Source organism: Triturus cristatus, chromosome 2_2, assembly GCF_964204655.1.
Source record: "Triturus cristatus chromosome 2_2, aTriCri1.1, whole genome shotgun sequence".
In the NCBI taxonomy this organism is placed as follows: domain Eukaryota; kingdom Metazoa; phylum Chordata; class Amphibia; order Caudata; family Salamandridae; genus Triturus; species Triturus cristatus.
In genome coordinates, this window is record NC_140582.1 from 259985715 (window position 1) to 260012736 (window position 27022).

General features: G+C 47.1%; 1 protein-coding gene across 5 annotated transcripts in view; it reads left to right on the forward strand.

Moving 5' to 3' along the window:
- The window catches only part of LOC146862109 (uncharacterized), a 165542-nt gene that overhangs the window by 109988 nt on the left and 28532 nt on the right, over window positions 1–27022 (forward strand). Inside the window, exon 4 of one of the 5 annotated variants that reach the window (XM_085641306.1) lies at window positions 26595–26697. The exons of the other annotated variants lie outside the window; for them this stretch is intronic. Coding sequence (XP_085497432.1) covers window positions 26595–26697 — 103 coding nt within the window. The remainder of the gene's footprint in view (window positions 1–26594; window positions 26698–27022) is intronic. 5 annotated transcript variants of the gene reach the window in all.

Genomic DNA, 27022 nt, shown 5'->3' on the forward strand with positions numbered 1-27022 from the left:
CTTTCGCGGCCGCACGGCCGCTTTGATGTTTGATGTTTGATCGCGATCGCTTTGATGTTCTCCGTGAGGCTTCAATAGATTGCAGCAGTTAAAACAAGCATTGGCATAGCCAATAGGTCTCGCTTTTGGGACCTTATAAGTGTTTAGTTATGCAACTGTTGCATGGCTAAACACTTATAAGGTCCCAAAGGCGAGACCTATTGGCTATGCCAATGCTTGTTTATTTTGAACATGCGTCGCTGGACATAAGAAACATCCAAGGCCTGCAGAGAAGTCTCGGCATTTGTGGCTGTTCGGGGACGGGAGGGGAGCTGAGAAGGAAAAGGTCTCCGTCTCTTGCTTCCTGCCTAGACAAGACAAAGTAGGTGTCCGCTTCTGCTCTACTGCTGGCAGCTGCCCCCCCCCCTCTCTTTCTTACTCTTATTCCCTCTCTCTGTCTAACTCCTCCTCACTTACCGAAAACCGTGACTCAAGAAATGGTTCTCACCCTCTCTTTCTTCCTGACGTTCATTTGTTCCCCTGTGAAATGGATGCAAGAAAAAAAACACTTTTGCTGGAAATGCCGTTTTGCCATTTTTCTATTCCAAAGTGCAGCCACGGAAATAAAAGGTTCAAAATATGAAAAATCAATAACTAAATAAAGCAAGACGGAGTGTTCTTAAAGTGGCCAGATCGGTTTTACTCAAACCCCAAACACATTAGCGTCACTTTATCGAGTTTGCCAGTGAAGCGCTGTTTTCCCCGGTGGGGAAGTGCGCCAAACCTGGAGGTACTGCAATACCTGGTTGATGGGTGGATTGGAAAACAAAATGTGTAGGGCGGCTTTGTGTTCACAAATGTGGTCTTTTTAAACCATACTGCTTACGTTTTGTAAGCATATAAGCAGTGGACATTGAAATGGGTCCTTTTTGGGCCCTGTAGTTTTCAGGAAGAAGCACTCACTGATTTCTGAATAGTGAGTGTAAAAGCGTTAAGTTCACCATGTTGTCTCTGCTTACATTTCACATGCTTTATTTAATCTTTCATTCCCTATGAGTGTTTGCTTTTTCCAGGATGTTGTTACTTTTTCCTTTAGGCAGCATATTGCTCTTGCCGAGTGCGTAATTTGAATTGAGTCGCATCCACTTGTTTATAGCAGGTCAAATTGGATTGTAGTTGAAGGCAGTGTGAATTTCTCTCAGTGGGGCGGTGTGGTGTTCAGTGAGGGAGAGGATGTAGCACTGGGGGCAGAGCTGACGAATTTAGAACTGGGGAACCAGGTTCAGCCTTTATGACCAGTCCCCCAGACCATTCACCTGAGGGAGCACATTCCCATGCTAGACCTTAGAAGGCCCCGCAAATCCAGAAAAGACCTGGTGTCTTAACACCAGCAGGTGGACCCTAGCAGTGGCAAGTGTGGGTTCACCTTGAAAGCTTGCCCACCACAATCTATGCTGAAGTTCACCTCCAGTATTGTAGGCAGGCCTACGAAGTAGCAGACCCTAGAGCAACACTGACTCTGTCACTGAGGTCACAGGACCCCTGAGAAGAGCTGGCTGTAGGGCGGTGCGACCGGTGTGACAGCAACGGGTGCTGACTTTGAGTGGGGGCGTTGTATATTATGGGTTTTAAGCACTTGCTGCCTCCTTCCTGGCCTACAGCAATTTTCGGCAATAATAAAAATGTCATGATAACTCCGGTGAATAAACGTCTTCCTAGAGCGAGATTGGACTTTTGTCCAGTGGAAGGTTTGACTCATGGAAAGATAGGGTTAATGTGCCTGCTGCTAAGAACATGTACCATGCCCATCACAAAGTGCACATATTGTAAATAGGTCAGTGGGTTACTGCTTTTGTCAGTATCATCCTTTTGCTACCTGCAGTTTATAAGTTAAAATCCTAACAAAGAACAGTGAGCTCTTAACTTTCATCTAAGAGCTGCTTACAAACTGCAAGGTATAAACTAGAGCATTATGGTTTTTTCCCTAAGCCTTTGGTTATCCTAATGTTGCAAAAAGTGTTCATTTGGATAGAAATCAATAATGATTATTAAAGTGAACCCCCAAACATGGTATTAAGTTTTAAATTCTGAGTTTGTGTTTCTCCAGATCAATCACTATTAAACTATACTGCCGGCTAATATGGTTGTCATGTGACTCCTACAACTTGTAGGCCTTTTTCTTATGTAACATTTCCCATACAGTGATTTACAGACTTAAAATTGATTGTCTCTGTGTATATTGCTGACGACAGAAAATCCATGGCTCGCAAACAAATGGCTTGTGCTTCCACTTTTAAGCATATTTGGGACATTCTGTGATTACAAACATATCCCACTTTGTGAATTTATTTTAATGTCAATAACTTATATTAATCATTAAATAATCATGTGTATCCATTGGTTGAATTACATAACATAATAAGCTGTAACTAGTCAGTGAAATGCCAAACAAATACTAAAGATTGGGATGTTTTGCCAATCCTGGCCACACCTCTAACTCCGCCCACTGATCCAATCCTCAGGTTAATCCCGCCCTCTGATTCTCCGCCCACAGTCCCCCTACTTTTTTTTCCCCACTTCGACCACTGATGGCAACCTAATATAAAATATAGTAGTCCACAATATTCTATTGTCCTTAGACAAGAAAAGGGCACAATCATATTAGACAACATCATCGATATAAAGAGACAATAAATATTTCATCTCCCACTGGGGGCGAAAGGAGAATTAGGGCATTTCAATTACAGAGATCCCAAGGTTGTAGAAGCACCTAAAAGCCGACCTGAAAATGGGCAAGAGTAACTCATTAAAGACCCTGAACATCAAGTTTTTTTCTATTTTATTTACATGCTCTTGTTCTAAGGTGTCAGAACTACGGTGTCACTCAATACTAACGATATGCTTGATGCTTAAATGCACCCAAACGTATCACTGACAGTAATCCTTAGACCTCGCCAATGGACTCTTCCAGCTATGCGTGCTAAACTACCAGCAAATTGCAAATAGTCTAAACAAAGACATAGCAACGCACCATGCAATTGCAAATACAATTAATACACACAATACGTCATTGCGATGATGCCTATGTTTCATTTTGGGATGGAAACTAGCTGCAGACCCCATGAAAGACTAAAAGTGCTTGGGTTCTTGACTATTTGCCAGCAAACGTACTTGACCTGAATTCTTGCAAAGGCTAAGGTGGCTTCCATGACAATTTCTAGAACAAATCTAGTTTGTGTCCAAAACAGACAGGTATGAATAATTTGATGCTGGTGCAGATGCTTTAGAGTCCTTGGTCATTCTTCTTGGTACGCAGAATTTGCCCAAAACCAGTGGCTAGGAAGTGGTAGTTAGCTTACTTTGGCTTCTAAGCCCCTCTGATCAAGTTGGTGTGAAGAATACACAATCCCAAGACATGGGTCACTGGTAAAGGACTTTTCAACAAGGCATCTGTAGTCAGGACACCAACATCTTGAAAAGAAGTGCAGGAAACACAAAGGTTATTGACTTGACTTGCATCGTTCCTTATAGGACAATGCCGATGCTCTACTTTGTTGATTAAGGAAAGAAAACAGGTCAGCTGGTGATTTCCAAAATCTAACCTCTGGGATGACTAAACACTGTTTCACTTTCTGACAGAGGATTCTCAGATGGCTTTGCCATCAGAAACCTATGACTGATGGTTCATCCTGGCTGTCTCCTGTTAAGGCCCATTCAATTGTCATACTTGGCATCCATGCCCTTCATAATTTCTGAGACATGTTCGACAGATGCCTATATCATGTATAGTATAAGGTGCACATTGTTTCTGCTGTCTTCGTAATGTACTGATGATTGCTGGTGTCCAATGGACCCCATGCGCATATGCTGCCTATGACAGTGATCTCCTTTGTGCTTGGCTGATAATGTCAGATATTGAGGCCTGCAGACATGCACTCTCCTGCCCCTCTTCTAGAAACGAATGTGCTCTCCGATTGACCACTATTTGGTCGCCAGAAGTTCAACGAGGCAGCTTGGGGTACTGTATTGCTTCTTTGTGAAATTTATCATGGCCTTTGATTCAGGTAGCAGGAAAAAGTTATGGGGAAAACTGAGAGGATGGAACATTCCCAAAGGTCTATTGTTTATTATTCAGTTGTTACACTCAAATACGTCAGCTAATTTGAGCTGTCTGAGACAGGTAAGTCGTCATGTAGGATCAACATTAAGAGTGGTTTAAAGCAGTGCTGTATTCTACTCCCAAGGCTATTTTAGTTCATTTCTCATAGGCAGTTTTGGGGAACGGTCTTCCTTTGGTCTTATATTGTAATTTGCTCCACTGCACTTTTGTTACCAACTTAAACGGGCCCTTGTCTTATGACAACAGTGTATCTTTTTTAAAACCAGTCCCTATATACAAAATGCTGCCATACTTTACCATGCAGTTGCTTTATTATGTTTCGCCCCTAATAAGGTCGAGCTTTTTAATCCATCCTAAAAAGCCAACCAAACCTGCTCCCTGAATACTGCCATGCTTTACAATTATCCGGGGTTTGATTCTAACCCATCCAGTATGGTGGACATATGTGCACATTTTAACCACTTAGGGGCATATCATCAAGGTGAAGCGATAAAATTATCAGCGCTTTAGCGTCCGTTTTCGGGCGAAAAGTGGCGATAATTTTATCGCACTATCAGCATAGACACGCTAGCGTGTTTCCATGCCTCTGTGCCCTTTTCCTTAACGCCCAGCTTTGCATCTCTAATGATATGCAAAGTGGGCGTTCCTCACCAAAATAACGTGGGAAATGTCGCTAACAGACACTTCTCCAATTATCAAGCTACACGCTAACTTGCATAGCGACGAAAAAAGTAGCACTAACCGCACATATCGCAGGTTTCATTACGCCTGCTTTCAAACTGACTAAACCATTATAGCCTATGGGTGGTGGATTATAAGGCTGAGCCCACCCAGCCCTATCAACAAGTCTTTGCCTATCGCTGTGCGATTATCGCTGGATTTCCAGCGATAATCGCACTTTTTGCAACTATCGCTGGATTATATATCGCATTGGAGATAAGCGTTACTGATAGCACGCTATCTCGGCGATATAATCCAGCAATAGCCGGCGGTAATTATCGCCGGCTGTTGCTGATATGCCCCTTAGTTCTTGTCCAGTTGTGTTTCCAACACCTCCAATATGGCTGATCGACAAATAATCCAGAGCAGTGTTTGTGTGAACATGGTTTTGGGCCAGATGTGCCTTACAATGGTGTTTTCCAATCTGACCTGGGATGCTTCCACAAACGTCATAGTATTGGACTGAAACAAGCATGCAGGTATGAAATTGTTCTCATTGACTACTTCCTATCGACCCCTTTACAACTGTTTGTTCATAATGGAACATTTCCACCATAAACAGTGCCCAAGACTCCCACATACATGATGAAATGTGACCCAAAAATGTACACGAAAGGTGAATATAAATAATAGTTGATCGCCAATATAAATGGCAACTTACATTTCTAAACTGATTCAATTTGATCTATATAAAAGAGACAGGCTTTTCAAGGAGAATTCAATTAAACACATGGATTAGCATGTGTGGTATCGTATAATGATCATTTGTTTCATGGTATCCCTATTTATGTTATTGTCAGACTCCAATAAGTTAGCCCCAGGGCAGACCCATTCGGTTAGCCCCAATGCAGACTGGGGCTACCGCTCTACAACAGTGGAAGTTGAGGTTGTTTGCAATGTGTCTTCCTCCAATGGCCCTTCAGACTGGACCAAATATACCCTTTATGCACTTGAATCTCAGAGTAACAAGGGCAACAGGGAATGGCTTCTCAGGAAGGAAGTGATTGGTGGGGGTGCAACAGCTCAGGTCTCAACAGTTAACAAACATACCCAAGAATGTACTGTCCAGCCAATTGCTTATCTTTGTGAAAAGAATGCACTTTAATTTAATCTCCCAACAAAACAAAAAAAAACGACACAGTTCAACTGGGATACCGTTTGAGGGTTGCAAACTCTTCTACGATTATCAGTGAAACACTACACCTATCGACAGTGCTCTGACCCTGTTCTAGGAGTTCTTTTAATGTCTATGGTGACTCGTAGGAAGTAAGGGCATAGGCATTGATTAGGCAAAGAGCAGTTCACTCCGGATTACTCCAGTTGTGTAACACCTGCTTGATGGATGTTTTGTTTAATCTGAAAACAATACATCTGGTTTAAAAAGAGAAAACTCTGGATTATTCCACTGGCTGATGCATAGACCAGTTTACAGTTCTTGCCACAAAGAAGTCTGGTGTTGTCATTGCAGGTGTATTTTGGCGCATTCTGTCTTTCAGCCTTCTGACTGCTAAACTCAGCTTTACCTGATCAGTGAAGATGCTGCTAGTAGGGCACTGGCGGGCGTGTCTTGCGAACTCATTCCAACACCATAGGGTTCGGTGAGGCGTGACTGCATTGGCAGTCACAGTCTAGACATGGATCACTAGAGAGGAAGTAGTGTGACTGGCATGCACTATGGGCAGTCATCTTCAGCCTCCCATCTGGATACTGACGACTCCTCAGCTTTGGAAGTCCCCATATTCTGCAGTTATGACCTACGGCCCAGAGCAAGGCATATGCATCGGGAATGATGTTTCCTTTTGCTTGGTAGCAACAATATCAGGCCACAGCAGCACCTGTCTTTCAGGCATTCAGCAGGGGTGCTGGATGACACAATGTTGCTTTCAGTTGAATATCTTGGAGCAATTTGCAACAGGAGTTGCTTAGGGAGACTGGATGAACCCTCAAGACATTGGTCAGCTCCTGGCTTCGCTTCCAAGGGTAGTCTGCTTCTTCTGGGAGTTCCTCATTCTGGAAACATGTTGGGCTTCTACTCCTTAACCGTCTTTCCTCCTGCAGGTGTTACAACAAACAAATGATGGACGGAATGCTGACAATGCATACATTCTCCCCCAGTCAAGAGATCTGGGTTAAATCCATCGTTCTTTTGCCCACTACACCACCCCAGTTTAGACATGGCCATATGCAAATCAGTCTTGACCCTGTGCCTCATGGGAACAGTCCAGCCCGAACTGCCAAGCCATGTCTTCCCTGGACCGGAATCAAGCATCCTAGGACCGGTTTCTGGCTATCAGCCGTCATCAGCCAGGATAGCTTGACTCCAGTGGCGTAGTGAGCACGGGTCCCACGTCTGGGAATACCCATCCCACTTAGGGCGAAAAGCGTTACAACAAACAAATGATGGACGGAATGCTGACAATGCATACATTCTCCCCCAGTCAAGAGATCTGAGTTAAATCCATCGTTCTTTTGCCCACGACACCACCCCAGTTTAGACATGGCCATATGCAAATCAGTCTTGACCCTGTGCCTCATGGGAACAGTCCAGCCCGAACTGCCAAGCCATGTCTTCCCTGGACCGGAATCAAGCATCCTAGGACCGGTTTCTGGCTATCAGCCGTCATCAGCCAGGATAGCTTGACTCCAGTGGCGTAGTGAGCACGGGTCCCACGTCTGGGAATACCCATCCCACTTAGGGCGAAAAGCGTTACAACAAACAAATGATGGACGGAATGCTGACAATGCATACATTCTCCCCCAGTCAAGAGATCTGGGTTAAATCCATCGTTCTTTTGCCCACTACACCACCCCAGTTTAGACATGGCCATATGCAAATCAGTCTTGACCCTGTGCCTCATGGGAACAGTCCAGCCCGAACTGCCAAGCCATGTCTTCCCTGGACCGGAATCAAGCATCCTAGGACCGGTTTCTGGCTATCAGCCGTCATCAGCCAGGATAGCTTGACTCCAGTGGCGTAGTGAGCACGGGTCCCACGTCTGGGAATACCCATCCCACTTAGGGCGAAAAGCGTTACAACAAACAAATGATGGACGGAATGCTGACAATGCATACATTCTCCCCCAGTCAAGAGATCTGGGTTAAATCCATCGTTCTTTTGCCCACTACACCACCCCAGTTTAGACATGGCCATATGCAAATCAGTCTTGACCCTGTGCCTCATGGGAACAGTCCAGCCCGAACTGCCAAGCCATGTCTTCCCTGGACCGGAATCAAGCATCCTAGGACCGGTTTCTGGCTATCAGCCGTCATCAGCCATTTCCTCCTGCAGGGCCAGGCACTCTCCTTTCCTCTCTGAGTAGTCAGAGAAGTTCTGGGCTCTAGGTAGACCCACAGCTTCCCCAGGACGTTGCCGAATTCAGGTGGCGTCCCCTCGTCTCAGGGAAACTGGCTTTCTTGCATCTACACAACAGCTCTTTCAGCACTCACATTTTTGGTCATGAAGAATTTGGAGCTGGAACGAAGTGGGTGGTGTGGGTCCCACTTTTATACTCTTTGTTTACTTTTTTTCTTTTTCTTTTTTTTTCTTTAATTTTTTTTTTGTTGCTTTACCTAGAAAGTACAAAGTCAGTTAGTTCTTCATCAGACAGTGCCCCCCCACCCCGGTCCAAAATATTTACTGTACAAGTTATATTTACAAGCAGTGAGAAACACTGGAACAATCAATCGATACTTAAAAGAAGAACATTTTTCAATCTTATTTAAACAAAAAGGAAAAAAGGAAAAAACAGAAAAAGAAAACAAAGGAAAAGCAGCCTGTTTTAGAGGAGAGTGGGAACTATATTTAAGCTAAAGCAAGGAGTAGAGGGAGGGCGTAGGAAGGGGACGGGGGCAAGGGAGACGGGAAGGGAAGGGAGGGAAAGGGGGGGTAATAAATAAAAGGGGGGGAGGGAGGTAGGGGGATCATGGATTAGATAGCTTAACACATTTATTGTGCTTCCTGAGTATTCAAGGTATTGAGCCAACTAATCAGAGGGTCCCAGACCACTAGACCCTTATACTCATTGTTTACAATACAGGAGATGTGGATCAACCGTCTCAAGCTCTGGAAATGGTTTGGAGCAGTTCTCCTTTAAATGTCATTTTTCTTGCTGTCTTGCAGACACAGACTTTGTGCAAGACAATGGCTCTCACAGCAGATAGCACTGATGGGGCTCCATGCAGGAGTATCCAAATCATGGGCACAATGAAGTGTGAGATCCCTTCTTCTGGCTTACTGAAGCATTAATGGAGGACAGGCACAGTGGTAGCCTCCTCCTAGAAACTTCCTCAACTTCAAACACAGAAACTGCTGATCCACCCCTTGCATCAACCATCTATTAAATGCTAATTCTCAGGAAAACGAATCAACAACCCTTTGTTAACAGGGGCTTCTTTGAAGTCCTGTCACCATCCTCCTTCACTGCAGTGTCTGGGTCTCTATCACCGAAAGGCAGCCAATACGTTTCCCCTGTCTGGAGAAGTATTTTCCACCCTTAATCATGAGCTAGGCTTAACCATGGGCCATCCAAAATAGTCCAACTGATCCCAGTACTGATACTCTTCTGATACACAGAGTTTAACTACCACACCTATTCTACACATCCACAACAAACACTAAGTATTCCACACTGTTAGACCTGACATCCTTGGCGTGGGTTTTTCCCCTATCTTTTGCCTCTACTACCTGGATTTTTGATGCTGTTATGGATTTCGTTTTTGCTGGTTTAGATGCTTTGGACACTCTGCCACTGCTGATCAGTGCCAGAGTGTAAGTGCTCCCTGTGTAAAATGTCATATTGATTGGATATACCTGATTGGCATATTTGTATCACCATGAAGTCCCTAGTAAAGTGCACTGTGTGTGCCAGGGCTGGTGATGACAGATGCTACTCGTGGGCCTGCAGCGCTGATTGCGCCACCCACATGAGTAGCCCTAAAATGATGTCTCAGGCCTGCCACCGCAGGCCTGCCTGCAGTCCCCGGACTGCCATGTCACCCTGGTCAGTGTCCCCACTGACTAGGCCTAACCCTTCCCTTTTTGTGCACATCAGTCATCCCTCTGGAAGGCCCGAGGTACCCCCCTGGGCAGGGTGCAGTGTATGTAAGAGGTAGAGCATGTACTAGTGCAGGTACCATGCTCTGTTAGTGAACCGCGGCCATTTTGTGTGTTCACTGCTGCAAGGTTATCTTGCTCCATAGGCTAACATGGGGGAGGCTGGTGCCAATGGCTATCCGCCTATCTTCTCATAGGAACAAGAAAAGACATGAGTGTTTGATATCCCTGAGCTCAGCATTTAATAACACATCTTTTAGGAGAGGTTGTTTTTAAATCCTGAGTTGGAGAATAGTACTTTTTAGAGAGTAGCTGTTCTCTTGTCTGACCCTTCTGTGTGCCTGGGCATGCTTGTGGATTGACTGTCTGGCTTGAGAGTGACAGGGGCTGGGGATCCCCCAGGAGGTTGGCTGAGTCAGCCCTTTGCTGAATGGCGACATTTGCAAGTAGAGTGGAGGGAGGAGATAGCACCTTGGAGTGAATAGGGCTGTGCCTGCCTGCCACACTGCTGGCTCCACCTCCTGCTGGGCGGCTGACGACTCTGCCCCTCACTCTGAAAAGAAAGCAGAAGCCAGGAAAACAAAGTGCTCCAGCAACACCCAGAACTGGATCAGACCGGGCTCAGGACCCACTTGCACAAAGACTTCAAAGACTTTTAGGGGTATAAGTACAAGACCCCTGACAACAGATTTTTAGATTCTACAATCAAGAGGAACCTCTGCTGAAAGACGGACTGCTGAAGGACTAAAGGAAGATTGCCTTGCTGTGTGCTCTAAGGGCTGACCTGTTCTGCTGTGCAACTGAAGCTGAGGAGGAGAAGGGGCCTTGCTGTGTGCTGTGACCCTACCTACTTGACCTAACAAGACTTCGCTGTGTGCTGTGTCTTCAAATCTGAATCTCCAAGGGCCTGAGAAGAGCTGGCCTCCTGTTTTGCAACCCAGGGATATAAAGGTTGCCAAGACTTTAAAGACTCTGCTGTGTCCCATCTGCGCTGCTGTGTGCTGCGAGGACCGTGGACTGTTCTACCAAGCTTCTAAACATCTGCCCCGGGAAGTGCGCTGGCTGCTCTCTGTTTTGCTGGAGAGTGCCGCGCTGATTCTGGCCTGACCCCGGTTGCCGCATTGTGAAGACCGACGTGCTCATCGGCACGTGTATTGCTGTGGCCGCAGGATTGAGGGCGCCCTCGTGCTAACTAGGCAGCTGTACGGCTTGGCGGCGTCACGATCGACCCACTGACACGGGGCGCCGTGAAATATTCTGCCCGCGATACACCGCCGCGGCCCGGGGGCCTGAAACTGATCAAGAACTGCACTTACCGCTCTGCGAAGCCGCGGAGAAGAGAACGAGGAGGCTGCGACCTGATCGGTTGCTGACCGGAGGCTTGGCTGGAGGAGCCGCGCTGCGAGTGGCTGACTCCGGTGACGTCGACATCATCACTGGGGGCTCGTCGAGGGAGCCGCGACCGGCTTGGTCCATCGCTCGGGAGCTGTGAAAGCCCTGCACCACGCAGCCTGAGAGGAGCGCTTTAGTTCTAAGCGCAAGAGGCACCGCTGGAGGAACGTGGGTATTTAACTACTGGAAGCCTACGAACGTATTCCTTTCCTTTGAATACGAAGTCCCACGAGAGACTAGAGACTATCTTTTTACGCTCCTAACAACCTAAGAAAAAGATTGATGTGCAACGCTACGATAATTGATTTCCACTGCTGAAACTAGATAAAGTTATATTTTTGATATACTTACCTGTGTGGTCTACGTTTGTGCTGTACTAGGGGGGGTCATTGTACTTGTTAAGTGCGAATACCTTACACATTGCCTTGGGGATAAGCCTGTCTGCTCGAGCCTAGCTACCTAGAGGGTGAGCAGGGGTTATCTACCGTGTGTGTCCCTGTACCCTGACTAGAAGCAAGGGTCCCTATTTGGTCTAAGGTGCTTACCTCTGCCAACTAGGGACCCCCAGATCTGACATTGGTGGTCAGCGGTGCGGATTAGAACCAGTATTTGCACTTGACCTACAGTGATTCTTTGGACATCACTAGTCTAGTTAGCAGTTGCATCGCACAAAGTTTTTGAAACCTATTTTTGGAAGATCTAGGAAGCATCATGTCTCTGAATGGAGTAGGCGAGGAGGTGGAATTGCAATTTGAAGTAGAAAAGTTGCTCACATATAAGAAGGATCAACTAATGCAATTCTGCAAACAGCTTGGATGCCCAGTGAAGGGCAGCGCTAACAAGGCAGAGCTACAGAAAGCTCTAAGGGCCTGGTGGGAGGCCAAAAATGGTGTGACAGAAGAAGCTACTGGAGAGGATGGTACACCGGAGCACGGATTTGGATCCGATGATTTGCCAGTGAATAGGCCAGCGTCTAGGGCTGGCAGCACCCATTCCAGTAGGGGCCTTTCTCCAGAGGAACTGGAGGAAAATCAGAGGATTAGGGCCCATGAGATTTAACTTTTTAAGCTCAAAGCTCAAGCAGAAGAGAGGAAACTGCGCCTTGACAGTGAAAAGAAGGTGGAGGAGAGGAGGAATGCTCTCGCTTTGGAAGAGAGAAAACTCCAGTTGGCTCATGAGTTGAGCATGAGGGAGCTGGACATTAAAGCTAAACAGGTGGAGTCCAGTCCGAATTGTGGCAGCGCACAACCAGTACAGGCGGGTAAAGTATACATACCGAAAGATTTGGTGCAGCATTATCAGAGGGGTGAGGATATCTATGCATGGTTTAGATCCTATGAGCTTGCCTTGAAGATGAATGAAGTGCCTGAGAAGAGTTGGGGAGCAGGTTTGTGGAAGCATTTTGAGGCCTCTGGGAGGGGTGTCTTGGCACCCTTAGAAGCAGCAGGTACCTTAACCTACCCCACTATGAAGGAGGCCTTATGCCTCAGGTATAGGCTTACACCGGAACAGTACCGCCAGAAGTTTAGGAACTTCAAGAAACTTGATTCAAGTACTTGGGTGGAGTGTGTGAGTATGTACACGCGTGCACTGGAAGGTTGGATAAAGGGCAGCAAAGTAACTGATTATGTGGGGTTGTGTCACTTGATTAGTTGGGAGCACATGAGTAGTCTATGTGTTCCAGAGCTGCGCCAGCATCTTTTAGACAGCAAGTTAACTGATCCCAGTGAGCTTGCTAAGGAGGCAGACCGCTGGACTAGCACCAGGGTCAACAAAGGGGTGGTAAGTATCCCAGCCAAGGGTGGACAGGGTCCCCAGCAGAAAGGTGGGGAGGACAAGGGTAACAATAAGGAGTTCTCTAAAGGGCCCCAAAACAGTTCCCAGGAAAAGGAGTCCCAAGCCCCCAAGCCTAAGAAGTCTTGGCCCCATAAGGGAAGACAGGATAATAGACCACCGCCTACTTGCAATGCTTGTAGGGAAGTGGGGCACATCGCCCCTAAATGTCCCAAGAAACCCCCAGCACCAGCTGCTGCTCCAGTCCCAGGGTTAGCTAGTGTAGCTTTGGGAGGGAATTTGATTTCCAGTGGGGAGGAGGGATTAGCTATGATGACCCTTGTCTCTTTAGGAGACCAAGAGATGGTCCAGGATACCTTGATACCCGCTAACACTAAGAAATAAGGGCAAAAGGTGACCATCAATGGGAGGGAGATAGAGGCTCTGAGAGACACCGGGGCTAGTGTGACATCTGTCAGGTGTCAGTGGGTGTCTGAAGAGCAAGTCATTCCCAATGTGCTCCGCCCAGTAGTGGCAGCTGACACTTCAGTGCGCCTCTGCAAGATGGCGCGTGTTCCCTTTACATGGGGGGGAGTCTCTGGTACCTTGGAAGTCTGTGTCAGTGATGCCTTGCCAGTAGATTGTCTGTTGGGTAACGACCTGGAGAGTTCTCCATGGAAGGACGTAGAGCACAGAACTCACTTGGAAATGTTAGGACTGCCAGCGTGGATCTGTGTATCCACACGTGCCATGACAGCCAGTAAGGGTGGATTAGTAGAACTGGAGCCTGGAACAATGGCCCAGGAACCTGCCAAGAGAGGAAGGGGCAGAGGGCGCGGGAAACCGGCTCCCACTGTTCCCACGGTCCAGGAGGAAGCAGAACCTGAGGGCGATGCCCTGGAACCTACAGGGGAACAGGTGGCCAAGCTGGGGGAGTTACCTGAGCTGACCCATTGGCAGCAAGAGGGTGGTCCCTCCAGGGAGGAGTTCTTCCAGGCTCAGAAGGAGTGCCCTTCTCTCATTGGTGTGCGGCAGCAGGCTGCAGACCAGGCAGCAGGCCTAGGGTCCAAGGAACATTTGATTTACTGGGAGGATGACTTACTTTATAGTGAGCCTAAGTTTGCTGAGCCCGGTGCAGCCCGTGTGCTGGTGGTACCCGAGCGCTTCAGGAACTTCTTACTAGGTCTGGCTCATGACGTGCCTCTCGCAGGACATTGGGGCAAGACAAGACCTATCACAGGCTTGTCACCCACTTTTACTGGCCCCAGATGAAGAAGCACGTCGGTACCTTTTGTAAGTCTTGCCAAACATGTCAAGCCAGTGGTAAGAGCGGAGGAAAGTGCGTGGCACCCATCCAACCTTTTCCTGTGGTGAGCACCCCTTTTGAGCGGGTGGGCATTGATATCGTAGGGCCCCTGGACCCCAAGACTGCCTTAGGCAACAGGTTCATCCTGGTCTTGGTGGATCACGCCACCCGGTACCCGGAAGCAGTCCCTCTCAGGACAATCACAGCCCCCCGTGGTGGGCCGCGCATTGATGGGGATCTTTTCCCACGTGGGGTTCCCCAGAGAGGTGGTCTCCGACCGGGGTACCAACTTCATCTCTAGGTACATGAAGTCTCTGTGGGAGGAGTGTGGGGTAACTTATAAGTTCACCACTCCTTACCACCCTCAAGGAAATGGGTTGGTTGAAAGGTTCAACCGCACCCTGAAAGGTATGATTATGGGCCTAGCGGAGCCCATGAGACGGAAGTGGGACGTCTTGTTACCATGCCTGTTGTTTGCCTACAGGGAGGTGCCGCAGAAGTCCTTAGGGTTCAGCCCCTTTGAACTGCTGTATGGCCACCCTGTTAGAGGACCTCTCACACTGGTGAAGGAGAGGTGGGTGAAATCCCGTGGGAAAACCCCCCAGGATGTGTTCAGCTATGTGCTGGCCATCCGCAACCAGACGCAGCACTTCAGGAAGCTCGCTCAAGAGAACCTGGAAGCCAGCCAGGAGGAGATGAAAAAATGGTACGACCAGAATACCTCTCTGGTAGAATTTCATCCTGGGCAGAAAGTGTGGGTGATGGCGCCGGTGGAGCCTTGTGCGCTGCGTGACAAGTGGACCGGGCCATACGAGGTGGTAGAGCGCAAGAGTGAGGTGACCTACCTGATCAACATGAAGACTCCTAGGCAGCCCCTGAGAGTCTTGCATGTGAACCGCCTCAAGCCCCACTTTGAGAGGTCTGAAGTGACAATGCTCATGGCTACAGATGGTGGTGGGGAAGAGGATAGTGATCCTCTCCCTGACCTCCTGGCAACCAAGGAGCAAGACGGGTCAGTGGATGGTGTGGTCCTCTCGCCCACCCTGACCCCAGAACAGCAGAGAGACTGTCGTCAGGTGTTGGGTCAGTTTGCCTCCCTGTTCTCCATGACCCCAGGTGTCACCAATTGGTGCGTCCATGATGTGGACACTGGAGATAGTCTGCCTGTGAAACAGAAGTTTTACAGAGTAGCTGACAAGGTCAGGGCCAGCATCAAGGAAGAAGTTTCCAAGATGTTGGCGTTAGGGGTAATTGAGCCCTCCAGTAGTCCCTGGGCTAGCCCAGTGGTCCTAGTTCCCAAGAAAGCTGCTACACCCGGTGACCCGCCAGAACTTCGGTTTTGCGTGGACTACCGTGGGCTCAATGCGGTCACCAAGACTGACGCGCACCCCATCCCCAGAGCTGATGAGCTCGTGGATCGGTTGGGAGCTGCCAGGTATCTCAGCACCTTTGATTTGACTTCGGGGTACTGGCAGATTGCCTTAACTGAGGGGGCAAAGGAGAGGTCGGCATTTTCAACACCAGAGGGGCATTTCCAGTTTCGCGTCATGCCCTTTGGATTGAAAAATGCCCCTGCCACCTTCCAGAGACTGGTCAACCGGGTACTGACCGGGCTGGAGCAATTCAGCGCCGCATACTTGGATGACATTGCTGTGTTCAGCTCCACTTGGGAGGAACACTTGCAACACCTCTGTGAAGTGTTGAGGGCTCTGCAAAAGGCAGGCCTCACTATCAAGGCCAGTAAGTGCCAGATAGGGCAGGGATCAGTGGTGTATTTGGGACACCAGGTGGGGAGCGGCCAGGTGGCGCCCCTACAGGCGAAGATTGATACCATTCTGGCTTGGGAACCCCCCAAGACGCAGACAGAGGTGAGAGCCTTTCTAGGACTCATCGGGTATTACAGACGGTTCATCAAGGGTTACGGCACCATTGTTGCCCCCTTGACAGAACTAACCTCTAGAAATCAGCCCAGGAAAGTGAATTGGACCGAGGCCTGTCAAACTGCTTTTGATGCCCTGAAAACTGCAATGTGCACAGCGCCAGTGCTGAAGGCACCTGATTTTTCGAGTGAGTTCATTGTGCAAACAGACGCTTCAGAGCAAGGTGTGGGAGCAGTACTCTCACAGATGGACGACGAGGGCGGGGACCAACCTGTAGCTTTCATTAGTAGGAGGATACTCCCCAGGGAACAGAGGTGGAGCGCTATCGAAAGGGAAGCATTTGCTGTGGTCTGGGCCCTGAAGAAGCTGAGGCCCTACCTGTTTGGGACTCACTTCCGTGTTCAGACCGACCACAGGCCCCCTCAGATGGTTAATGCAGATGAGGGGTGAGAATCCAAAACTGTTGAGGTGGTCCATCTCCCTACAGGGAATGGACTTCACGGTGGAACACCGTCCCGGTACAGAGCACGCCAATGCTGATGGTCTGTCCAGGTTTTTCCGCCTTAGTGATGAGAACTCCCAAGAGGGTGGGTAGTTCTCCCCACTTTCAGCTGGAGGGGACACGTGTTAGACCTGACATCCTTGGTGTGGGTTTTTTCCCTATCTTTTGCCTCTACTACCTGGATTTTTGATGCTGTTATGGATTTCGTTTTTGCTGGTTTAGATGCTTTGGACACTCTGCCACAGCTGATCAGTGCCAGAGTGTAAGTGCTCCCTGTGTAAAATGTCATATTGATTGGATATAAATGATTGGCATATTTGTATCACCATGAAGTCCCTAGTAAAGTGCACTGTGTGTGCCAGGGCTGGTGATGACAGATGCTACTAGTGGGCCTGCAGCGCTGATTGCGCCACCCACATGAGTAGCCCTAAAATGATGTCTCAGGCCTGCCACCGCAGGCCTGCCTGCAGTCCCCGGACTGCCATGTCACCCTGGTCAGTGTCCCCACTGACTAGGCCTAACCCTTCCCTTTTTGTGCACATCAGTCATGCCTCTGGAAGGCCCGAGGTACCCCCCTGGGCAGGGTGCAGAGTATGTAAGAGGTAGAGCATGTACTAGTGCAGGTACCATGCTCTGGTAGTGAACCGCGGCCATTTTGTGTGTTCACTGCTGCAAGGTTATCTTGCTCCATAGGCTAACATGGGGGAGGCTGGTGCCAATGGCTATCCGCCTATCTTCTCATAGGAACAAGATAAGACATGAGTGTTTGATATCCCTGAGCTCAGCATTTAATAACACATCTTTTAGGAGAGGTTGTTTTTAAATCCTGAGTTGGAGAATAGTACTTTTTAGAGAGTAGCTGTTCTCTTGTCTGACCCTTCTGTGTGCCTGGGCATGCTTGTGGATTGACTGTCTGGCTTGAGAGTGACAGGGGCTGGGGATCCCCCAGGAGGTTGGCTGAGTCAGCCCTTTGCTGAATGGCGACATTTGCAAGTAGAGTGGAGGGAGGAGATAGCACCTGGGAGTGAATAGGGCTGTGCCTGCCTGCCACACTGCTGGCTCCACCTCCTGCTGGGCGGCTGACGACTCTGCCCCTCACTCTGAAAAGAAAGCAGAAGCCAGGAAAACAAAGTGCTCCAGCAACACCCAGAACTGGATCAGACCGGGCTCAGGACCCACTTGCACAAAGACTTCAAAGACTTTTAGGGGTATAAGTACAAGACCCCTGACAACAGATTTTTAGATTCTACAATCAAGAGGAACCTCTGCTGAAAGACGGACTGCTGAAGGACTAAAGGAAGATTGCCTTGCTGTGTGCTCTAAGGGCTGACCTGTTCTGCTGTGCAACTGAAGCTGAGGAGGAGAAGGGGCCTTGCTGTGTGCTGTGACCCTACCTACTTGACCTAACAAGACTTCGCTGTGTGCTGTGTCTTCAACTCTGAATCTCCAAGGGCCTGAGAAGAGCTGGCCTCCTGTTTAGCAACCCAAGGATAGAAAGGTTGCCAAGACTTTAAAGACTCTGCTGTGTCCCATCTGCGCTGCTGTGTGCTGCGAGGACCGTGGACTGTTCTACCAAGCTTCTAAACATCTGCCCCGGGAAGTGCGCTGGCTGCTCTCTGTTTTGCTGGAGAGTGCCGCGCTGATTCTGGCCTGACCCCGGTTGCCGCATTGTGAAGACCGACGTGCTCATCGGCACGTGTATTGCTGTGGCCGCAGGATTGAGGGCGCCCTCGTGCTAACTAGGCAGCTGTACGGCTTGGCGGCGTCACGATCGACCCACTGACACGGGGCGCTGTGAAATATTCTGCCCGCGATACACCGCCGCGGCCCGGGGGCCTGAAACTGATCAAGAACTGCACTTCCCGCTCTGCGAAGCCGCGGAGAAGAGAACGAGGAGGCTGCGACCTGATTGGTTGCTGACCGCAGGCTTGGCTGGAGGAGCCGCGCTGCGAGTGGCTGACTCCGGTGACGCCGACATCATCACTGGGGGCTCGTCGAGGGAGCCGCGACCGGATTGGTCCATCGCTCGGGAGCTGTGAAAGCCTTGCACCACGCAGCCTGAGAGGAGCGCTTTAGTTCTAAGCGCAAGAGGCACCACTGGAGGAACGTGGGTATTTAACTACTGGAAGCCTACGAACGTATTCCTTTTCCTTTGAATACGAAGTCCCACGAGAGACTAGAGACTATCTTTTTACGCTCCTAACAACCTAAGAAAAAGATTGATGTGCAACGCTACGATAATTGATTTCCACTGCTGAAACTAGATAAAGTTATATTTTTGATATACTTACCTGTGTGGTCTACGTTTGTGGTGTACTAGGGGGGGTCATTGTAGTTGTTAAGTGCGAATACCTTACACATTGCCTTGGGGATAAGCCTGTCTGCTTGAGCCAAGCTACCTAGAGAGTGAGCAGGGGTTATCTACCGTGTGTGTCCCTGTACCCTGACTAGAAGCAAGGGTCCCTATTTGGTCTAAGGTGCTTACCTCTGCCAACTAGAGACCCCCAGATCTAACACACACCAAATGTCAATGCAGGGGTCTGCGTCTAACACTAAAGCAGTATTTTACACAGGTAGGGCCAGTAAACCACACTCTTCTGAAACCCCAAAAAGGTCTGGATCAGACTAATATAATGCACAAAACTCAATCTGCTTTATGTGACTAGCCCAAGATATGCTGGGTCTGGTGGCTCAGTGGACCAATGCATCAATCAAGCAATCAATCAGGGGTTTGTTAAGCGCAACTACTCACCCGAATGGGTCCCAAGGCGCGTGGGGTGCAGCTCCTCGATATTCATGGTGATTCATTGAAGAGACAGATCTTGAGGTGCTTCAAGAACTTGGGGAGTTAAGGTGTCTGCCGGAGGTGGAGAGGGAGGTTGTTCCATGCCTTGGCCGCGAGGAAGGTGGAGCGAGCTCCCGTTTTTGTCTTCTTGATGCGTGGCACCGTCACAAGGGAGAGCTGGGCTGAGCGAAGGGATCTTTGGGGTGCGTGGAACGAGAGGCGGTGGTTCATGTAGGCGAGTCCAGTGTTGTGAAGGGCTTTGTGGGTGAGAAGCTTGAAGGTGATTCTCTTCATGACGGGGAGCCAGTGTAGTGTCTGTAGGTGATGGCTGATGTGGCAGTGGCGCGGTAGGTTGAGGACTAGTCTGGTGTCCGCGTTCTGGACATTCTGGAGTTTGCGGGTGAGATTCTTGTTGATCCAGGCGTAGAGTGCGTTGCTGTAGTCTAGTCTGCTGCTGATGAGGGTGTGGGTGACGGTTTTCCTGTGTTCGAGGGGAATCCAGTAGATAATACAGGTCTTAGAAGTCCCACAATAGATATTCAAAGTCCAAAGGGCCCAACGCCTTCTGAGCTTCGGTCAGATCGGATTCTCTCCCAAGCTCTCTGCGACTGTATGTTCAGTCTTATCGGCTTCCGCTGGAGACAAAACAGAAGGCCTGCAAGCCCTCAGCGGTCCTTGGTAGAGGCCGACTGCATCTGGTGCAAGTGTTGAGTGGTAGTCTTGTAGCATCCACTGCAGGGGCCTGTGTTCGACCTCATGGTCATAGGTTTGAATCTTAGCAGGTCCACTAAGCCCTTCATCCATCTGAGGTCGTTAAAATGAGTACCATTGAGTCGGGTAACACTAAACATCTGTTATTCAGCGTTAAGATGCCTACGGGTGAACGTACACTTTACAAATATATATGTTATATGGACAATAGCCTCATGTCAACTATGAGGGCAGACATGATGTGCCCCTCCAGGTCAAAGAACAGGTTATGGACTTTACATTACCATGAAGAAGCATATTCTTATGTGTGCATGCTACGTTAGCGTGGTCGTCGGGCCAAGCAAAAAGTCATGATTCCTGTTCACATGCAGAGGCGGGGTGCACACCTATACACCATGCAGAGGATATTTCCGTCCCAACAGTTATTGAGGTTGTAAAGCTGTAAGGACAGAGAGGTCTTTTTCATAGCAAAAATAAAACTACAAATATATGAAATGTGGAGCATTTATCTAAATTTATAATTGGTGATAGAGAGTTTCTTAAACTTATAGGGTCACTTCTGTGTGGAACAAGAGTGAGGGGGGCTTTTCGTGGCCTCGTAGATTTGGCTCTGCACTCAAAAAAGTGATATTCCGGCAGCGCACAGGGCTTGTAAATAAGACCCTTAGGGTGGGGGAAATGCCACTCTAGAATTTGCCAAGGGACAATTTTGCCTGTAAGAATTCCAGTACCAATTGGAGTATGTGCCAACATGACTGAGTTCTTGTAGGATGTATTTGGCAGATAAGTGTATTCCTATGAGCTAGAAACAGACAGTGGCACGCAATTGGTATCAGAAGGGAGGAGGAGGTACCTAGATAGTTTGGACTTCAAGCATGTGAAGACATCGCTGTTTCATCCCAGAGCCAGTATCGGCCGATGAAATGTTTCAATGATGGGGCAAATACATCCAGAATGAATTGCACTGAAAGAGGAAACAACTCAAGCCAGTCTATCTCCCATGTGGGATTAGAGAGTGTTCTGGCATTTATCAGCACAGTAGCCCCAGCAGCAAAATGTACTACATGCATATCTTTAATGAGTTTCAGCAGTACCTATTTTCTTTCCGCCGCAGATGCTTCTCCTCTACAGCGCTCTGGTGCCTTTATGGCCTTGTTAGTCATAGAGAAAACCATACAAAAATAAATAGTTTATCCATCCAGCTCACAGACTAAAAGTTCAGAGAAGCCACCACTGGGCTCTAAGGCAGGGTAAGAGCAGACCCAGAGATGCCAGACTCTGGAGCCTGGGTGACAGGAGAAATGTGAACACACAATTTCACAGAATGCTTCTTATCTCATCTGGCAGACAAAGCAACCAGCACTGGCACAGAAAGACTGTTCATTGAGGAGAGTAAAGAGCCATGCCACAAGGGCACTGTGTACATAGCCTTCAAGGGAACCAATAGTGTTGAAGAGTTAGTGCAGCTGTCGGGGCACAGGGAGGAGAATGTGCAAAGCTATCGCCACCAAAGGCAGAGTTGGCATAAGAAAGCCAGCATTACCGAGCACCACCAGGAGGGAGTTCAATCGTGAATACAGCATGTGGAATAAGAATATAATTATCCGACAATTTACATGAGCTGTATTATCTGGAGATAATTGTACAGATATTGACTGCATTAAATGAAGGTAAGCCTTTTTCTTAAAGTTTTATTGCTCCGCAAGCACGCAGTTAATTGAAGACACTAGGCAGGCAGTGTGTTTTCAAATAAACATTGAGGATGGACAGATGCAAAAAGGAGTTTACAATCTAACAAGGATGTGAGGGGATGACAGCACCATGCAGGGCTTCCATATCCAGCGCCTTGTGGGACCAAAATCTCTTTGGGGCCAGTCTCATCTCTGCTGCAGCTCCTCTGCAATGACAACCAAGGGCTCTGAAAAGATAAGCTCGGGCATGCACTGTGTACCAATGAATAAACACAAAAAAGGATTCCCTTTTACACCATTCACTCTTGATCATTCATACTGATCCCCACTCTTCTCTAGAGGGAAAAAACATTCACCCTTTGAGATATTACTGGCACCTCTATTTTAACACTGAACACTGTTATTATGTAAAGGTGTCTTATTTATTAAAAATGATTTTTGTCTTTACAAAGTAACATATCATACAGTATATTCGGAATAAAATCTCATTACAAATTAAAAAAAATGTAAATATTTAAAAACATTGTTCTTAACACCTCCAGTTCCTTATGAGAATTTCTTAATCACATTTGCTTACTTAGTGCACCAATGATTTTGTAATCACACAAATTACATAAACAATGTATATTGTATCCTCAATTATCATAACACAAATTCCATAAACAATACAAAATATATCCTAAGTTTTCGACGTGGCGTTTTGGTGGTAAAATCTGGTTCACCCCACCTTCTTCAGGACTTAAGATTTTGTATAAAAATGCATAGATTTATCTAAAGAATACATAGAAAACAATATTCAATTATAGATAATAATAAAAAAAAAAATTCAACATTTACAAAAAAAGAGGCTCAGTGTACTTTGATTCATTGCTTAGTTTTAACCCTTTGGACTTCGTCCTACCCACTCATCCATACACATAAACATCAGTCACACCCATTTATTCAAATTTTTTGTACTCATGCAAACACAGGTTATCAGTTCCATGCATTTTAAAAAATTGCCATTCATACTGCACTTATCCTCTGATGATTATATTCTTAAGATTGTAAGCGTCCATATCCATCTGAACCTCCCTTGGTTCCCTTGTTGTACATGTATATCGTGTATATTTCACATACATTTTCATATTTCTTGTTTCCTATCTGGTTGCCACATATGATTTGTGGAGGTACCTCTCCAGATTTGGTGAATGCACTGTGTGCCGCCTTTCAGAGCCTTGCTTCACAATCATGTTCAGAACGAAGGTCAGGCAGCCAGAAACTGTTTGCAGTGCTTGTAAGACCAATGCAATACATTTTAACTTTGTGCATATTGGAGGGGTGGAGCCCCAGCGCCCTAAAGCAGAAGCCTCCACTGTCAGAAACAATGGATTAGTTGAGCATGCCAACAGGGTCATCAAAGATCAATTGCATCTAGTTCTGATTATTAAGATGAGTTTGAAGAAAACTCTGAGAAACATGTTGGGCTTTGAAAAACAACTCTGCATGTTAGCGTTGATGTGTCACCATTTGTCCTACTAAGAGCTTGAGTTCCTTCTTCCAGACTGAACATAAAATCGATGGATTGTAGCGAAGTTAATCATTGTAAGTCGGGCAAGGTGGTGGATGTGAGTATTCACGTGCAATGAGAAAGAAAGAAGAGAAGAAAGGCAGTGAATGAGGGTACAGGGTCAGACTTAATCCACAAGAGGGAATCTAGCTTTTTGCCACGTATTCAGGTGACCAAGGTGCTGGACCATACTGTCATTATGTTGGATGAAAGAGTGTGGAATGTGGACAGAGTTCCAGTGACACCTATATATAAGTTTTCAATTACATGTCTACAGTCTTAATATACTGCACCCTTCCTCCTGGGCTCAAGAGACCTTCTCTGGAAGTGACTGACATATACTAAAAGCATTGCTGTGACTTTGTCACACATGGTGGGAACAAAGTCGAAATGGAGCAGTGAACACTGTTCCTGCAGTCTGCAATGGCAGACCTGCTGTCATTAGTTTACTTGGTTCACTCAGGGTGGCACAACCAGTGCTGCAATCCCTGAGTACCCCTTTACCAACCATGCTCAATGTGTACCACAAGTACTACTTACTACAGACAAATAAGGGAGGTAAGCTCTCTGTCAATTGGGGATGCCAATTACACATGTCAATTTAGGGGAAAGAACACTGGCACTGGAGCCTGGTTAGCAGGCTTCAGTGCACTGTCACAGTCGAATCCAGCATCAAGCAGTTCAAATGGGGGCAAAAAGTGGAGGGACATCTGCAAAAAGTCTAGCTTCCTACAGACAGAACCTGGGAACTTTTACTCCATTGTTTAAAGAGGGTCAAGGAGTCACCCCTACCCACTGGCTAGAGCTAGGCATAAATGTGGTACCGCCAGTAACCCACTTCAGAACACACTCTGGACTTGTGGAAGATCAGAAGAGGACTGGACCTACTGTGTTTGACCTGAAAGGAGCCCTGAATGACGGGACCTGCTCCCTTATCTACCCAGGGCAAAGAAGTGGACTCACAGATCACACAACTGATCTTCTGTGAAGCTACAGGGATATAAGAAGCTACAAGAGACCTTTCCTGCAACTTTTCAGCTGACCAGTGGTAACTGGGCCTGGACTGGACCCTGCTGTTGTTCTCTGCCTAACAGACTGTGAGTCTCTAAATGCTTCCACTGAGGTTATGTCGGAACTGTATTTCTGTAGCGGATTGCGACTTAAAAGACTATGGGCCTGATTTACATTTTGGAGCACGATTTGTACTCTTGTCAAAGCGGCTGCTCCGTCCCTTTGTCTGAGTACCCATCCTCCGCATTCAGGAATGTGTGCCAGCCCTGTGAACATCTCTAGTTATTGGCAATAACTGCTGTTGTAGCATTTCCTGTCATTGTATTAAAGGTTTGACGGTACCATCAAATTGACAGGCGTTCGACTGACTTTAACATGATTTTGTTTTTCCAGCAATGACAGACAGTGAACATTGGCCATTTGGCTGTCCACTCTAAATTGGGCGTGTTGTCGAATTGCGGGTGGTCGAATCACCAAAACATCTATGGCCCATACTCTGTCTGGCCATCGTCAAGATACTGAAGTATTACTTGCTTGTAAATCAAGTGGTTGAACTGAGGGTTTGATGGAGCGAGTGCTCCATCACAATTACGAGGGAGTACACTCTCTGCCAAACTCTAAATCAGGGACCATAAGTCAGAAGGTTAACTCTTTGACTGGCACAAATCTGGGTGGAGTGGTTGACCTATGCTCTGTTGCAGTCAGCCTATAATTCTGCCTATGTCTTGATCCACCGTGACCATAGATTTGCATTGTTGCCTAGCGCTTCTTTGCGCTGTTTCTACTTTAACATTTAAAAACTCATATCTCCGGTTCCCTTTATTGGGTTTTTGTCATTTTGGTGTCATTTTGCTTATTATATTTACCTCAATTTTTCTAACTCAGTTTCAAATTTTTATATGTGTGCATTTTGACTTTATTACTGTTTTTGTACTGCATAAATACCTTCCACATTGCCTTAAGTTAAGCTTGTTTATTCTGTGCCATAACTACCAGGTGATTGAGCTCAGGTTAATTTAGTAACTTTGAAGGGTTACCCTGACAAGGGTTGTGATTATTCCTTAAAGTGGTTAGTTTCCCACCTCAAATAATAATATAGTTGCTTATAAAATGAAAATTATAAAACATTACTATTGTATACAATTTTGATACAAGTCATCAAGTGCATTCCTTCATTCAGGCGTAGTATACTTAGAACTTAATGTATATCACAGAAATGTATCATTCTTATTGGAGCAAAGAAAAGGTATTATTGGCTTTGAATTACTGTAACTTGTAGATGTAGTTTAAATACACAAGGATATCTATAAAATGGGAAAAGTATAAATAATGTCAAGAAATAAGCATTGACAAAGTAAAGTATTGGCCCATCACCACTTGTATTGCGTGCACTTATGTTTACCTGAATGTACACATGTGATCAGGCTATATTCTATCATTCTCTACAAAAGTGGTATGCAGTTCCTAATGTAAAAGCAGGCGAAGGTGTGTTTAGTAATGGGCTCTACACGTGAGTGTGGAGTCGCACAAAAGGGGAGAAGAATCTTCTCCTTTTGGAAAAAGACCCTCACACACCCAGCCAGCTAGGTGTCTTGTTTCATCATCGGGGCTGCTCCTTATCGGGTCGGCGCTGCAATCCCCGATCGGCACCCGAGATGGGGCCTTCCTGGCGGAGATCTTTTTTCCATATGCCGGTGGGTGAAGTGCGTGTGAGGGCCCTAAAAGAGTGTAGGTGATGGTGATGGTGGAGCCCATTACTAAACACACCTTCGCCTGCTTTTACATTAGGAACTGCATACCACCTTTGTAGAGTTTAATTAACGGATATGTATGCTGGACCTGGATAAAAAACAGTGCCAAAAAAGCGTCTCGTTTTGCGCGAGGGATAAAATGGAATGTGTATGATGAGGGTATTGGGGATGGGGAGCTTCCTGGTTGTAGTACAAGGGATGGTAGAGCAGGTGAGGAGGGGGTGTTAAAGAACACGTCAGTTGAAAGTGATAATGCCTCTTTGGAGGAAGGGGAAATCGGAGAGGAAGACACCCTGGTGCAGGATTTTTCCGTTTCTTTAGGGGAACAGAGGGGGTCTACTAAAGATATTTCCAGAAATTATTTTTCACAGGGGAAGTCAAGTGTTGATGCACTAAAGGGGATCAAGACCGGACCTGACACTAAAGGGAGGAAGAGGAGAATATTGTCGGAAGAAAGACAGGCCATAAGAACAGGTGAGGCACTTGTTAAATCTCGTCGCAAAAGTTTATGTGTTGATAAGGGTGTGGGCACGGATGGTGGTGATGACAAGGCAACATTAGTGGAGGTAGCTAGTCAGGCAGTCGCAGATACTGTAAGCTCAGATAAAAAACATCATGAGCCCGTAAGTACAGATAAAGGGACAAAAGCAGAGGGTAATGCACCGCAGTCGTCAGGTTTGAAACGCTTACCTTATATGGGTTTCTCGATGCCATTGGGTGCCCATTTGTCCAAAGTCATGAAGGAAAAGATCTGGAGAGGGGATTTTGTGGATGTATTTAAGCTCCTGCATAGGGAGGT